This window comes from Egretta garzetta, unplaced genomic scaffold (genome assembly GCF_000687185.1).
Source record: "Egretta garzetta isolate BGI_Z169 unplaced genomic scaffold, ASM68718v1 scaffold228, whole genome shotgun sequence".
Lineage (NCBI taxonomy): Eukaryota > Metazoa > Chordata > Aves > Pelecaniformes > Ardeidae > Egretta > Egretta garzetta.
Window position 1 is genome coordinate 4,866,507 of NW_009260758.1, and position 17,004 is coordinate 4,883,510.

General features: G+C 41.2%; 1 protein-coding gene across 1 annotated transcript in view; it reads left to right on the forward strand.

Moving 5' to 3' along the window:
* The first annotated feature begins 790 nt into the window (after nucleotides 1-790).
* Nucleotides 791-17,004, forward strand: part of TAFA4 (TAFA chemokine like family member 4) — a 51,321-nt gene continuing 35,107 nt past the window's right edge. Inside the window, exons 1-2 of the mRNA XM_009646009.1 lie at nucleotides 791-870; nucleotides 4,020-4,135. Of these exons, the coding sequence (XP_009644304.1) occupies nucleotides 791-870; nucleotides 4,020-4,135 (196 nt within the window). The remainder of the gene's footprint in view (nucleotides 871-4,019; nucleotides 4,136-17,004) is intronic.

Sequence of the window (17,004 nt, forward strand, 5' to 3'; positions counted from 1 at the left end):
AGAACAAATATAAACAGTAAAAGCAAAGAGACTCGAATGTCTATGAAATGGAGTGTTTGAGCTCATTATTCTGTGGAACGTGTGTCAGTACTGCTGCAAAAGTGTCTCCATATAGCGACTTCAAAGTGTAGCTTCTGGGTATAGGTGTGCTGGGTGTGAGATGTGGTGCTGGAAGCAAGTAGAGACAAAAGTGTCAGAGGGTGCTCTAACACATTGATCACACAGACACGATCTGTAGGGATGTGACCCTACAGACCCTCTGCTCCTGAGGCAGCCACACTCCAAGGGCCTTGGCCAAATCTTCGTGAAGACAAGAAAAGATTTTTTTTTTTCCCCCCCGCCTTTAATAATCTTTGGTTCAAACTGTTGGAGGTTTCAAGTAAGCATGTGGAAATCTCTTTGCACTGTGGTCGAGTCTTAGACCTTAACAGCTTTCACAGCAGTGGGGCGGCGAGAGGGCATGTGGTTATAAGAGCACAGTGAGCTGCACGCATCATGTTTGTAATTTCTAGTATAGCAAACTCTCTCTTTAGTTAATGTAGTGATATTTCGGAGCTGCCTTATCACAATTTCTCTGTATTCTTGGAAACAAGTGAAAAGAGCAACGTGACTGCTGCCTTTTGCCTTGGATTGCACTGTAGATGGCACTGTGAAACAATGATTTTGGTAACAAAGGTCTATTTCACAGCACCATTCCAGATGTTAATTGCAGTGTAATGTGGCTTTCTTTCTAGGTCCCCAAAGCAAAGGAAAAATTCTGAAATGCAGAAAGCCTTATTTGCTGCCGCAAATGGGAATCTGGAATAACTATGAAAAACACACTGAAATAATTGTGTTTGACTGGAACAAAATTCTTGCAAAGTCCCCAAGGTAAGAGCACTTTTTATCTTTCAAATGACACTGAAGATTTGCTGTTTTGGTTAGCAACAATATCCACTTGAATCCAACAGAGAATGAAGGCTTGACATTTCTGAAAGCGGCAGCCCACTGACGCTGAAGGGCTCAGCACCCCTTGCTGCATCTGTCTGCCAAATTTCATTTTTTCCCTGCCTTTTTAAAGATTCCCTTGTCTTTCTTTATATTAGTGGGCTGAAGACTTGTGTCCTGTCTATCCACAAGGCAGACTGAAGCCTGCAAGTGTTGTATCATTTTAATGACACTGGGTGCTTTTAGCAGCCTTTCAGTTTGGATATAACTCTGTCTAATGCTTTGTAGTGATATGCTTATTTCTGGACTTGAATATACTTACAAAGTGGTAAGGTTACCCTGTTAACCTGATGAAACCTGGTTTCACATTCCCGAACATGAGGGCCATGGCTTCAAGAGAGTCATAATCTGGGAAAGGTTTTTAAAAGAGGTCAGCACACATCCATTTCCACTGAGACCAGCTTTGCTCCTGCACCGGGAGTGGTGGGAACACCTGGGTTCACTGACATGCTGAAATAGCAGCTGTTGAGCATGTGCTGCATGATTTAGGATTAAATACCTGTCCCTTCCATCGACTCACAGCAGAAAGGGCATGCCCACATGTCTGATCTGCGGTATTTAAATCCAAGGGTTAAATCCTGCTTTCAGTCACACCTCAGGAAACCTGAAGGAAGGTCCCTTCATTATGATACCACAGAGTAAGACCAGAGCTGGGGTCTCCACTGATACTTGGATCAGATTCCTGTGGTTGCATTTAGGGCAACAGAGGGATGGTATTGCAAGGTGAACAGATGATGACTTCCTATTTAGTGGTAGTTGGTGCATGAGGCATAAGCCGTGTGTTTCTCATGGAGAGAGCAAGAAAACTAAGATTAAATTCTGTTCTCTCCTCAAGAAAACGAGGTTCAGTTACCTGGGTAAGATTTGGGTGATAAAAATCTGAAATGGTAGGTTGATTTCAAAGCCTACTGGGCAGTTTCCTTAGACTAATAGTGGATCAACAGTGATAATAACATTTATGATGGTTTCACAGTGACTCAATCCCATTAGCTGCAGTAGCATTATGTGGTTCAGGTGGGTGCAAGAGGTGAATTAGGTCCACGCTTATTAGCTGAAGTGTAGCTGCTCTGAATTAGCCTAGGAGTGCTCCATAAGAGGATGCCTGTAGTGTAAGCAAGGACCAATGATGTCTTTATCTTCTGGACTTGATTCAGGCTTGCAGAAGGTTCCTATATGCTGCTGCAAAAGACCCTCAGTGTGTTTGCTTCTTCTTGTACTGGTTCATTTGCATTCAGGGTGGCAACAGACTGGGCTCAAAACAGAACACCACCTTAACACAAGGAAAGGTACCTTTTTGCCAAATCAGTCCTTAAAATGCGGCTTCTTTACATGTAAACTTTTTTTTTTTTCTTAAATGCGTAGACACGGTGAGTTATTTTTTTAGCAATATTTACATAGTTTTTTTAAAAAGTTAGTAGGCTGGAGTAAAGTTTACAAGGACAGCTGAAGGTGCTTGGTTTTTTACGAATGTATTTTTTTCTCAAGTGTAAAATAGTGTTTGTTGCTAAAATATCTTTACATACAACAGGCTTTTGGTCTCTTAACTTTTGATATTAGTAAGTGCATTTGTGATTTGTTTGGGCTTTATTAACATTCTCATTCATACACAATGAAAGAACAATATTGTTTTGTGATACGTGAAAGGGAAAATTATACAAGCACTCTTAAATGAGAAAACATGGGATCTATTTTGATTTCATTTGTACATGGTTATCAAATTTAAAACAGGATCCAAGTACTTCACCTGGCTTTGACAGTAGAGCTGTCTAAGGCATGAGTGTTTGGTGTTTGTTTGGGGTTTTTTTTGGTTTTTTTGTTTTTTTTTTTTTAAAACTGTCAGTCTATTCCACACTTGGATATTGGAAGAGCTGAATAGTCTTAGGTATTTTAAAGATATACAGATAAACAAATTATTTAGGAAATACTTGGAAGAATCAGGACTAGAATCTGCAGGGGAAAGAAGTTCTCAAAGGACTTTTTGGTGCAAATAAGCATGCTTATGATAGGCTTGCCCAAATCCCAGTGTGCTGATTAACTGCAGGCTAACGTCACTGCTATGAAAGCAGTATTTTGTTCAATTTATGCAAATCTATAAATTACCTTTAATTAACTTGATGTATTCCTGCTTACAGCATTTGCTGAAAGTGTGGAACCTTGTATCTAAGGGTTCAACTGCATAATGCCCGTTTATGTATCACACAAGTAATAAATCATCATAACTGAGTTTAAGAAAATTATTAGATTACCTTTCTATATGATGAATGGCATAACATAACATAAGCTATTGAGGGATTTAATTGTAGATATTTACAGCAAAAATACTGAGGATTTGTTGTCTTCTAATACTAACATGAGTAAGACTAACAACATCCGACTTCCTTAGAACAAATGTTTTCTGAAATGCAATTTCTAACACCCCGGCAGAGCAGTGAGTCCTCGCATTTTTGACTGAGGTGCTGGTTTCATGAGTGTTTAACCCTCAGCAGACTTATTGATGTCCAGGAAAGCTAGCAGATGATGTGTGCTTGGGAGATCCAGCCAATTCATGTGCATGGCTATGTGGGAGTTGGTAGCTTTAGCAAATATGCCCTGGAAGTATTAAGTAAAAAGGACATTTTTCTGTGATGCTTCTGTGATTTTGAGGCAGGTGCAGTTTAAAAATAGTAGCACAACGTGTAAATATGTATATTTAAATCTAATTATGGCTGGATCTTAATCCAAAAGAACCCAAACCCAACCCCTTATCTCAGATTCTTAGAAATGTTTTGCGCTCATAATGCCGCCTTATAAATATGTGTTTGTGGGTAATACGATGTGTGATAGCCACTGCATTGCTTCTAATTATAAAACATGCTTAACAAAGAATTGATCCCAACCAAAACATGAATATGATCTTGTCCATGTTGCCTTGTAATAAGCCATATTAGTTATCCTTCAGCATCTTTTTAGTTTTTTTCTCCCCCCATAATTTTTATGTTATTCCCTACTCACATTGTTCTTTCACTCAAAACTGCTTCCTTTTCTGCCTCCAGGATGAGATTCTGTGCCAAATCAATGCTTCTATCTGACTGGCTCTTTCTGGTCTATGTGTTAATGGTCTGCTGTAAATTGTTGTCCGCCTCTAGCTACCATCCCCGGGGGCACACAGGTAGGAGCTTTTAAACTCATTACGTGCTACTGAGACCAATTAATACCACTCACAAAATGTTAGAGCCACTTTTTAGCAATGGATAATTGATGAGGCTGTTGACAGCATGTTATAATCAGTGCAATGGGTTAAAAATACAACAACAAGAAGAAAAAAATGAGTTATTGTAAATGCTCATGTTTTTTCTCTAGTAATTTAACGTACTGAAGCTCACCAAACAGTTTTTGAAGTGACGTTGTAACTGCTAGGACGTTGGGATTTGTTTGTGTCCTTTTGCTTTATCCTTATCCAAAGTTACTCTGAAATGTATCTTTATCTTCTCCCTCTAAATCCGGTTGTTATCAAGAGACTTCACAAAGGTATCATTGGCTTTGGTGGATGGTAGATCAAAGCACTCAGACTTATGTTAGCCAGTTCTTTCACCAGGTAGCACAAATACTGAACTGTGGTTTAGTTCAGCTTGTGGTATGCTCCTCCTTTCCCTAACCTGCATAGTGAGGCAAACAGAAAGATACTGCATTTAGGAGGGTGCACTATTGTAGCAGGGTATATCCACCAGGCACAATGTAGTACCTTGTTATAAATGACAGAAATAGCTTGGAACAAGCTGGGTTGGCTTCACGAAGGGATACCAGACTGGATCTTCGAGGCATGGCCTCTACTAGGATCATGCAGACACATGAGCTTGAAAACAGAAAGACATATAGATATGCTAATACAAAAATATCAGTGCAAGTCCTAAAACTGGATAGCTGAGTTAACCTTTGATTCCAGAAGAGAGGGAGGTAAGTTAACAGAATACCACCTGTGAGCTCTGCTTTTTAGGAGATGTCAAAAGCCTGGCTGCAGCATGAGGTTGAGATGACTGCATTCTCAGTACCATAGTTAGCTTCATGCTGGCTTGGGGATTTCTGCAAGCGTTGCTATTTGTGATGTAGCCTCATTCTTAAATCAGGCGTAGTGCCTTAAATCCATATGTAATGTTCTTAGTTCTGAGACAGACTGTTATGGGTCCAGGTCTAATGTTAGCATCCACTTCAGCTCAGCGCTAGGAAGTGGGGATGCATTTGTTAGAGGCTCCATTCCCCAGATGAGACAACCTATTGATCTCTTTCCTGGCTGCTACTGGTGATTGTCTAGGTAGGAGCTGAAGGCTCCTCATGTGCTCGCCAAAATCCCTTCAGTCCTGGCAAGCAGGACTGACTGTGACCTGCATATAACTGCTGGGTCTTCCTACATGCTCTCAGCGCATCAGCAGTGTGTGTGTCTAAGAGCTATGCAGAACATGTCTTTGCCTTACCCCATCACCAGCTCTCCCTGGTGCTATACAGCACTCGTATGTGTTTGCCATAAAACGCAGTCACGGGTTATGGAGAATAACTGACGTGTTGCAGCAAAAGCCCATAAAATGATTCCAGTGAATGCAGTGTTAGAGGATGATCTGTATTACCGTTTTGCAGGTAGCTGTTAGCGAAACTAGTTAAATCACTTCAATGAGGAAGGGGGTCTATGCACAATTACAAGTTAATGAGGTCTTCTTGACCTTTCCTGTAAACAACTGCTGCTTAGCAGAGCATTTTGGAGCTGAGTACAGAGCAAAACTTGGAGAACAGCCTTCTGCAGCTTTTGTCATTCAGGGAAGAGTCTTGTAAAAAGAAATGTTATTTTTGTCTTTTAAAGATGCATTCTGCATGTGTGCCTAAGGGAAATACCTGTAATAAGGCAGTAGGGATCCTGTGCTGTGGGCTCGTATGATGAACACTTGTGTGTTATGTAAATTTTGACAATCTTTTTAACATAACATTTCAGAATGCTTGACTGCATACTTTTAATTGACACCAAGAATTCTTTCCCCTGTATCAAAGATGTACTGTAAAAAAGCATTAAGCTGCTCAACTGTTCAGCAAATTTGTGTACAGTGCTTTCTCAAGTAGGTCGAAGAAAGGTTCTGCTCTTCATGCATATAGTTTGGTCAGATTATGGAGCTCTTTTTGAAAGTGAAACCCTTGAAGCTGGAGCCTTCATGCACCTTTTTAGACTATGGTGTCATATTCTTTCCCAGACGTGAGTTTCTCTATGGGGTTCGCACTGAAGTGAGCCCCATCCCACTTTATGGTTCCATGTAGCAGATGAAACAGTCACTCCATTTTTGGTTCTCTGGCTCCCCATGTCTGTTGTCTGGCACTACAGAGGATTTAGAGGGCTTGGGGGGGCTCTTCTCAAGGGGCCTGTGTTTCCCAGCCTCATCTTTGTTGTTTGATACAACACCTAGATCGGCCTTCTAATGTATGATCAGATCTGTGATGGAAAAGACAGCATCTTGTTCATCAGGAAAGCAAGTAGTTCAGAACTTTTAGCATAGCCTGTTTTGTGCAAAGCAAATAATTAATTTGTTTAGTACAAATTAGCATGTTCTTGGATGGCAGTTGAGATAACATTTTTGCCATCAATAGACAACATTAACATTTTTTGAAGTAAAATGTCCTGAAGTGCATTAGAAGGATGAATTCACACTTTGGATTTGGCAAAGACCTGTGTCCCTTAGGTTGAGCAGCTGTAACCTGACAGGTAGGTACTGAGGTGGGAAATAGATGCTGTTTATGAGGCAGGAGGTGCATAGCCTGGGATACTTTAGGAGGAGCATTTTTTTAAGAACGTGTTGTGTCTGCTTCTGCAAATCAATGTGTTTCAAGCTATGTACCTGACATCACTAGTCACATTTGAAAAAAATGCTTACTCATTAAAGCTAAGACAGCTTATTAACCAAGGGCAGACAATAGAATTTGAGTTGAAAAGTGCGGATTGACTTTTTTCTTTTCAAAATACTGCCATTTTTAAGGACCCTAATCCAGGAAAAGACAATTATTGACTTTGGTCATGTTAGATGGTGCCTGAAAGAATGACATTTGACAGCTGTCTCTGCAATATTCAGACAGGAACAGAGACTGGATCTTTAAGGACCCAATAACCATCCTGTTTCTGAAAAGTGGGAGAGAATGCCATTGAGCAATCCCTTTGACAAAAAGGGCCTCTTCACTGTAATAAAGTGTAAGACAGACCTGGTTCTTTCTTTTGTTCTGCAAAATATTCACCGCCATCAAATAATTGTTAGTAGAGAAAGAGGCTGTTCAGTCTAGCAAGCCAGTCCTGCCATTGCTTTGAAGCAGTTTGGATCTTGAGCCCAGCTTGGAGGCCGCAGCCTGTTTTTCATTCAAACGCTGTAATTGCTTTGACTGGCAGAGTTAACTAGGCAAAAGGTAGAGGAGAAGTGTTCCTTCTCATTATCATTAGACCACTGAAGGTGCTGCTTATGCAGATTATTTCAGCAGGCTCCCTGTACATCTATGTAGAGAAGACACTTCAGAATATTGATCTGACTTTGTTGCTCTGAATTACCCTTCTGAAGAGTTTGTCTTTTGCAGTGACAATAGCTGAGGGAAGCATAAGCACCAACCTTACTACAGCTATTTAAAATTGGGCAGTATTTCAGGCTCCCAGAGTACCTAACTGATACCGATATAACTATCAATTCCATGCTGTGCTGAATGAAGCAACACACATTGAGTACCAGAAAAGATTTGTTTTCACCTCACTGCTGTAAGTCAGGATCCACAAATGATGAAGCATTGAAAAGATGCTTCTTCGGGTCACCTCACGTGGGGGCTGGACTTGCAGACCATTAATTGATATAGCCAGCTGAGCAGTTTCTGTCATGAATTACCAATGCAGCTTGGCTTTTTTGAGGCTGCTGTGTTTTATTTTTATGTGATGATGCTCACCTGAAATGCTTCTGGCCTCACTCCTGCTTGCTGGAAGGTCTAGATTTTTGGAAAGTCCATTATTATTAACAAGCCCAGAATCCATATATTTAATAAGCATCTGTAGCTTAAAGCAGGGCCAAGTTTGTCTCTGAATTGTCTTGCACTGTTCACATTTTCTCTTTTCTTCGTGATTTCAAGCAAAGACTTCAGTGACAGCCCTAATGGTTTGGTTGCTTCCCATAGCTGCGGGATGATGCATATCATAGGGATAAGTCACCGTGTTTGAGTGCACTGTGGCAGCTTGGTCTTTTAGCCAACTGGAGGAATAAGTAGCAACTTCTTTTCATGGAGTTTATTCCTTGTTGCACTGCAGACAGCTTTATTTACAGGGTTATCAGAGATTAAATGTGAGAAGTCTTGTTAAAAATGGCAGTGACAAGCAAATACGCATGACCGTAGAGATTGGGAAGTGGGTTCAGGAAGGAATTATCACCAGCCCGAGCTGTTGTAGCCTCTACATCTTTGCTTAGCGAAATGCAGCTGAAAATTTGTAATTTGCAACCTGGCATCTTAGATGTGATCCCCAGCAACCAGGAAGCTGTCCTAGCTGGTTTTCAGAGGACTGGTGATTTCCATCATGTGTGAAAGATGAGCTTCTTTTGTAGACTCTGCTGAGCATGGCCTGAACTGGGACCTGAGATAATTTTCTGGGATTCCACAAGTGTTCTCCTTTGTTTTCTTCTGACTGATGCTTGAACAGGGAGAGACAGATGCATGGAAAGGCTTGGTTTGTGTAGGAGCAATCCGAGTGAATAATGCAGTGCTGCGCTTGACACAGAAGGCAAAGGCTCTCCACTCTGCTGCTCCCTTTCTGCCCTTGCTATGGCTCATGGAAAGCAGTCTTCTTCAGAACGCGTGTGTCGTCTTTTTTTTTGTCCTTCTTTGGTTGCTCTCTGAAGAGGTGCTGGTCTAACCTATCAGTGGGATGGTCAAAGTCACTTGTTCATCACAGAAACAGACCTCCTGTCATTTGGTAGTGGTACTGTGTGTACATGGGCCCGAGGCAAAGTTCTACCCTTGATGGGCAGCTAACCAGACCGGCTGAAGGCAGTACAGAGGGTATGTGTTGAACTAGGCGTTTAATAATTCTTTTCTGCATCCCAAACAGCAAAGAGAAGTCAGTACCCTGAAGGACTGGAAGAACCCCCCCCAAACCTAGTGACCACTCTAACACACTGGGAAAGTACAGGTGGCGTTGCCCTCTATTAGGGAGAGAGAGAGGCATAGCAGCCTATGATAGGTAAAACCTTGATGAGTTGTCAGCATGGGGTGCATTACTGGTAAAGCAGGTATCAGGTGAAGAAGAAATGAACATCACAGTTCATCTGAAGGATGGATAAGGGATTCAGTGATGCTGTTGGACTGGACTTGGGGGCTGAGTGGCAGGTGGGCTTAAATGGTACTGAGAACATCCCAGCAGAAGGTTGCTCCTTTCTGCACAAAACAGCAATTCATCTACTGAGGCATATAGCACTTTTTTTTGGTCTGCAGGACTCTGAGTCTGCTTTTTTTTAAACTCTGAATGTGAAATGTCACTGTCAGCTGGAATTCAGACCTGTTAATACCTCTTGATCATGGTTTTGGTTTCAGGTGGTCTGGTAGCAGACCATATTCTGCGTCAGTTGCAGGTTTTCACAACTTTAAGGACTTTGTGGACAGAATCCTGTCCCCATTGAAGTCTGAGGAAAAAAAAAATCTTCCCTTACACAGGCTTCAGGACTACATCTACTTAAGTGAAGGCTGTGTGTCTGAAAAAATGAAGCTTTGTGTTAGAAATATTGCTGCTTTCAAGGAAAAAGGGAAAACTCAGGCTTCTTGTTCTCCCCTTATTTTTTGGGTAGAGCATCATTCTTCCTAGCGGTGCTGTTGGCTTGCCATGGGCTTGGATCCCAGTTCCACCAGAGGGCCCTGCAAGGCCGCCAAAGGGGCTGCAGTGCACAGCCGCAGACAGGCACCGCGCTTGCTTTGTCACGATTTAAATCATAGCTGTGCATTTTACTAATTAGAATTATGAGTCCTTTTGTATTTCAGCAGGTCAGACATGGTTAGTGCACAATAAGCTTTAGCCCTTTATTCTATTTAACTCCTTTTATGTCTTAATGTTTTATTCAGTGTGTTATTTATGTGTTTTGTTATCCAGCTTCTAAATATAGGGTAGCTACAATATACAGCCTTGGCTGTAATCTCTTCAAGTAATAAGGTAGGGAGAGCAATTCAGTTGAGCAATAGGTTCCCTTTAAGACAAAAAGGAGCAGAGTTTGCTGCATGAAGTTTGCTGGTATATTTATTTTTGAGAAGAAAAAAGAGGAAGAAATACTTCTTATTTTCCTTTTTTTTCTTAAATAACAGTGTGAACTTTTAATATATATGACAGATTTTGGCAACGACTTCAATTTGGATGCATAGCTATGTTGCCAGTAAAGAGCAATTCAGTGTTAATTTAGTCTTTTATAGGGTAAAACATAGCTTCTTGTATAGTTTTCCATGAACGTGCACTTTAACTGCATGGAATGTGATTGTAGATGAAAAGATTTGTGTATTCCAGGGAGTCAGAGGGGAAAAATTACAGGCTAACTGGTGAATGTGTAGATTTTGCACATGGTATTTTCGTTGTGTTTCAAAAAAGGTGGTGGTGGTGGGGGAAGTTCTGTAGCAAAAAGAAGATGGAGTCTCATTTAACACACAAGTGGCCAAGTCCAGTGTATCAATCTGTACAGCAGGAGGCTGAAACCAAGCTCTTTCCCCCAATATCAGTGACCTTATTTTAAAGCCATTGGGGAAAGCTTGTGAAAATAGTCTTTATTTTATTCATTTTACATTGACAGCATCATTTTTGTATATAGCTGCTATCTGCAATAATGATAATCTTTACATTCCATTGGCCAAAATTCTAACCAAGAAAGCTTTCTTTGCTCTTTGTCCTTTTTTTATCTACTTCTCCCAAACTTAGAACTTGTATTATGAAAAAATGTTATATTGCAAATGGGTAGGCTTGTGCTAATGTGGGGAGAAAGAAATGGCTGGCTAAGTGAAAATCCACAAATAGGATGGAAAGCATCTTGTCCTGGGTGTTAATTTGGGTGAAGTGATGCAACAAAAAGTGGAACGTGTTCTACTCGGGAGCTCTGCTCTGGGTTTACATGGAGGTCAACACACGGAATCCTTGGTAGGATGGATGTTTGAGTGATGAAGGCAATAGATTGAAATGTAAAGGACTTGCATTGAATTCCTTGCTCTGAAATGATTAAAAGACCTGCCTAAGATGAAGTCCTGACCCCACTGAAGTGGGAGTTTGTGATTCTTCTGTGATTTAATTTCCAGCCTGCTCCGGATATGTCATACGGTTTTCGGTCCCAGCAGGAAAGTTAGACTTCATAGTTATGATTTTATTAACCCTTAAGCCAGTCGTTCTTACAGAATTCATCACTCAGTGTTTTGCAAATCACTGCCATTTTGAGGGATGGAAATTACTTTAGGGCCTGTTCTGCTATTGATCGACATGTCTGTGCTTACTGCATGGGCTGCATCGCCACGGCCTTGCAATTACATTAATTGTTATAGCAGCGCAGAGCCTGTCCCAAACTTAAAGTCCAATTTTAATGTAATTGTAAGGCCTTGTGCTACTGGAAACTTTCATCCCAAATGGGTGACTGCACAGGCTTGAATAAAAGTCCTTGAAAATGGATAGCAGTTTCTGTTGATTTGGTGCTTTAGACTTGGTGTCTATTTTTGTCTGTGCTGCCAGGTGAAGGGTGATTCAGAAGCGGGCTAGGACATGCTGACCCTCCACGCTCACTTCCATTTGCCCATGGTTTTGGCTGTAGGTGGGTACAAAATATTCACTCTGTATTGAAGAGCAGGAAATGAGTTGTCAGCTACTCGGCTGTAGCATGAAATGTGCTCCACCTGTGCCTTGTCCACTCGGACTGCATGAAGAAGTGCTCAGCCCTGCTCTCATGCCAATCATAGCACTTCCCCCTGCCAGAAAGCTGCCCCTTGATGTTAGTTTGAAAGTTTACGGTGTTGATGTGTCTGGTTTCAAGGACATGTTTAGGCAAGCATTTCTTCTTGGAAACTAGAAAATGTTTAATTAATAATGGAAGAACCTGGAGATGGAAATTTTTTTTTTTCTTCACTAACATTTAAGTGTGTTGTTGGCGGAGCACCTCCAGATTGCTGCCGATAGCCCTTTGCTGCAGCTGTCTGTTTTTCAGTGTTTAGCAGCATTCTTGCATTCCTTCAGGACAGTGACAACTGGTAGAGGACAATGGATTCTAAATCAGGAGATTAAAGATGTCTTGTAGGGTTCAGTAGGGTAATCTCTCCTCATCAGACTGGAGATGCTATCCATCAGTACAGGAGTGGAGACTACACCTGACATTTATTATCTTCCAGGGTGGCAATCTTTAACGATACCCTGAAAATGACAGAAGTTATGAGTGGAAAATTCTAGGATCAACAGTTCTATTGCTTAGTGTTTGGCCTGTATTTATTTATTTTCTTTACTTCTATTTTTATTTCCCTGACGGACAGCATTCCTGTGCCTTGTGGTCCAGTGATGGTCACTTTGATTTATGTTGTTTAAAGAAATAATGATTAGATAAGTGTGAGGCAGGATTCCTCTTACCAATATTTACTGCTTGCGTTTTCCTGATATCAGTTCTTCCATTAGTTTTACTCCCGTGTTTCCTTAAAGTAGCATCCTAAGATGCAGTGAATATTTTGGAATAAACAGATTTCTTTTACTGTCTCTTTTTGCACAGAGACAAATTGTTGCAAATGAGTTTGGTGTGTTATACTTCTGGGGTGGAATGGCAGGATCTGTGTGTAACAGATCATGGTTGTGTGAACAGGTATTTGTAGGGTGTTGATGATTTTAGTTTTGTATTTGCTGTTGATGCCTGGTAGCAAAAATCGAACTGTAAGCAATTGTAAAGCAAAAATTTAAATGTATCAAGGTAGTCTTTCCTATGCATCTTATTTTCAGGTTGGGTGAAAAAGCTTAGAGTCTCTTTTGTGCTCTGTATATCCTTTCTTCTGTAGCTCCCTTTATCCTTGGGAGATTTCCCTCTGCACAGCAGGAAATAAAAGTTGATAAGAGAGCATGCTGACCTTCTTCCTTTGTGCTGCCCCTGGATTGTCACTGGATGGGACGTGAAGATGAGGGGGTGCCGGGGCTCCAAGGTGGCATTAGCCTGCTTGGTTAGAGCACAAGTGTCCTTCAGCAGCAAACACTGCAAAAGGGGAGAGAACAGCGTGCAAGTTCCTCATTCATAGCTATGACCTTTGTAGGGTACCAGATTGGATCCAGCACCCTTCCTGATCCAATGCACAACACAATGAAAGACAAAATCTCTTGGCAAAGAACATGGAAATATCTGTTTTCCTTACAAATACGTATTCACAGCTTTTTTTATACTATCCTACATGTTGTACAGTTTGAAAGTATTGAGGCTTTCTGACACATCCCCCCCCCATAAAAAGTATATTGAGGCACTGGAAGTTATGGAACCATATTCCATTTAATGAGTAGATGCCCCCTTCCCCCCCTTTTTTTTAAATGAGGCACAGTAAATAACTGGTTACCCAAAGGAATGGTGCCTGTCCTCTTATGACTGACCGTTTTGAGGAGATGCCCTCTTCAGAGGAGATCAAACAGAAGGATCTTAGACTGTAATATAGTCACTGATGTTGTAAGTATTCTTAGATTGTTTTTAGAAAATATAAATTACTGAAAGTATGAAAATCAAGTCAGAGTATAATTTGAAAAAAGTGCAAATTGTGTCAGTTGGCATAAATCACCCTAGCAACATGAATGTCTGGCCCAAATTGTGGATATGTTAATGATTCCTGTCTCTTGAGTCCTTTCAGCAGATGCTGGTGTTCCTCCAACTGAAAAAAACCAAACCAAAACAAAAAAGCCCCAAAACTAAATCAACTGAAATTTCTCATCTAAACCAGTTTGAAATTAGAAAGAGGTTCCCACTGTTCCCTAGGTGCACCCTGTTGGAGTTAGCACTGTTGAGTCATGGAACTATTAAAATGTAACTGATTTTTTCATTTTTGGTGTTTCTAAATGCATCTTGCTTAAAAAGAGAAAAGAAGCCTGATTGTACTAGAAATTTCCTTTTAGGACTGACACTTGCTTGACTGTGTGTCCAAATGAGTTGTCTGGTTTTGGGAGTGCCCACTCAGAGTTTAATAATTCACTTGCGTCTAGTTAATTTTTCAGATTCTGTTCTACTTCCAAGGTTTCAGAAATGGGGAGGGGACAATATAGTGGATTTTACTATCAGACCTATGCTCACTTTTTATTGTTGTTGTTTGAACTACGTAGGAAAAAGCACTAGTTTGACATTCCATTTGGAAATTCTGTGGCAGGTGTGCTATTTTTCTCCCCCCACCATAGACTGTTTTTACTGGAAATACAAAAAAAACCCACAACTTTGTGTCAACATTCTTTAGAAATGGAGTAAAATTGCTGCCCTCAGCAAAATGCAATTTACTGCAAGGGATGCCACAGTCCCCAAGCAAGGAGCCAAGATAATTAGTCTACAACTGACAAATAAGTCTGCTATGCTAATGTAAAGAAACATCCTTTTTTCTTCCAGACTGTATCACATGGTAGTTTGTGCCAAGCTAGAGAGAAAAGAGAGTTTACTCTGAAAACATGTCCTCTTCTGGGGGAACAAATCTAATCCAACAGTGACTACGGAAAGCATTTTTCTGACCCTTCACCGGTATCAAGGGATTTGGATTAATGAATGCTGGATCAGAACCAAGGCCTTGAGTAGGGTTTTTTGCAAAATCATTTCCATTTTTTTCTCAGCTGTAGCAAGAACTGTGTCAAAACAGCATTAAAAAGAACTGTGGCAGCAGAATGACCAGTTTACCAGAGGGGTAAAGGTGATCCAGCATTCCCTCTGTATTGCCTCTCAACAAAAGAGAAGGGTCTTTGCCCCAAGTGCTTCAGTCTAAACAAACAGCGATATGCTGGAGTAACTCTACCCTGGCAGCCAGACTCGCTGAAATCAAAGCAATACAAGGTGTTTGTCAGTAGAACATGAAGTGCTTTACAAATGAAGTACGATTATTCTCATTTAACAGATGGGGGGGCTGAGACACACATGTGTGCATGGTGAATGCTTCCAGGTCTTGGGAACAAATTGGACTCAGTTGCAGAACAGTGCCAGAGGTTATATTTAGATTGCCTTGCCTGGGACTTGGCGGCAGGGCCACTATTTATGCAAGCAACACAGGGCAGTAGTTAAATACCGTCACTGCACTGTGCTGGCCAGCTACAGCAAAGGTATATGCCTATCAAAGCTGACAAGTGACCAGTAAGCGCCTTCCAAAATTTATTTGCACTGTTTCCTAGTCCAGAGTCTGTTAGCTGAGTTGGTCAAAAGGCCATGCAAAGAAATGGCATTTTTAAATTATTATTAACATTTTGCATTGAATGCTAAGTACCTTATTCTTACAGTTAGTAAGTTTTGCCTGCTGTATTTTTTTATGGAGTATGACATGGGCTTTCAGTCTGAGATCTGTTGGATAATAAACAGTACTAGCAAGGTCATTCATTGACCAAGGTAGAACTGTATGTTGTGAAATGATAAATTCAGTCAGGGGACAGGCAATAGAAAGATGTCTGTTTTGTGGCAGCCTCGGTAGGTGGCTGTAATGAGACAGTGGATACTGCTAATTGCCACTGCTATTATATTAGTATGTTCACTCCGAACTGGTTTGCCACTTTCCTGTGGGGATGAGGGAGAGAAGAAGCGGGGTCCTTCTGTCTCAGGTGAGTGAGGTGATAATACAGTTGTCTCATACCAGGCTGATACTCATTTCGTGCAGAAGTTAGTGCGAAGCACAGGTAACTAGAGTTGAGAGGCCATATGTACTGACCTCGGGCAGAGGAGGGTATGACCACTCCTTCGGTAATGTCATGACAGCTCCTTGCTAAATTGCAATGCTAGCTGACTGAGGAGGAAGAGTGGGGAGAGGAAGCATTGTTGTGTCCTGTTCAGATTCCCTGTGAGAGACGCAGAGACTGTGACACTTAGGTGACAAGACTGCCTCTCCATTCACTATGTAGAAAGCCAGGGTCCCTCTTTGGACTTCAGACCTCCAGCAGTTCTGGACTGTTGATAGCATCACTCTTTGGAGCATGCAGACCTCCAGGCTTCTCCAGAGACAAGGGCAGGACCCATTCCTCACCAACATTTGGCCAACCTCAGTGGTAGAAACCTTAAAAATACAATCAAGTCTGAAGACAGAACTAAGATGTGTAACATTCTGGTTCCCACAAAACAATAAGCCATTTTTAGTGAGATACCTTTCTCTGTAAAGTTAGAGCGGCTGCTTAGTTGAAAAGTGAGATTACAGGCTTAAATGAAAGCAAAGGTACTTTTGATCTATACTGGAGATACTGCACAGGGTGAGAAGCATGAAAGGAAGATGCCAATTACTGGAGTTATCAGAGTGCTGTGGTGTGTTGAGAGGCCTGTGTTTTAACACTAGCATATGAGTATGTTTTTCAGATCTTAATTCCATTTTGTGTTAATGGATTTCTTAAATACCTGTCTTTCTTCTTTACCTTTTTTTCTGAATCTGAAAATCAATAAGCAATATTTTTTTTTAAAAAAAAAAGGTCATTGATGTGAACTTTGGGACTGGAAGAAGGGAAGGATTGTGCCCATCTTTAAAAAGGGTAAAAAAGCTGACCCTGGGAACTACCGACCTCTCAGCCTCACTTCTGTGCCTGGGAAGATCATGGAACAAATCCTCCTAGAAACTATGCTAAGGCACATGGAGGACAGGAAGGTGATTTGAGACAACCAACATGGCTTCAGCAAGGGCAAGTCCTGCCTGACTAGCGTAGTGGCTTTTTATGATGGAGTGACTGCATCAGTGGACAAGGGAAAAGTAACAGATGTCATCTATGCAGGCTGCTGTAAAGCTTTTGACACGGTCCCCCACAACATCTTTCTCTCTAAATTGGGGAGATATGGATTCGATGGGTGGACTATTCAGTGGATGAGAAATTGG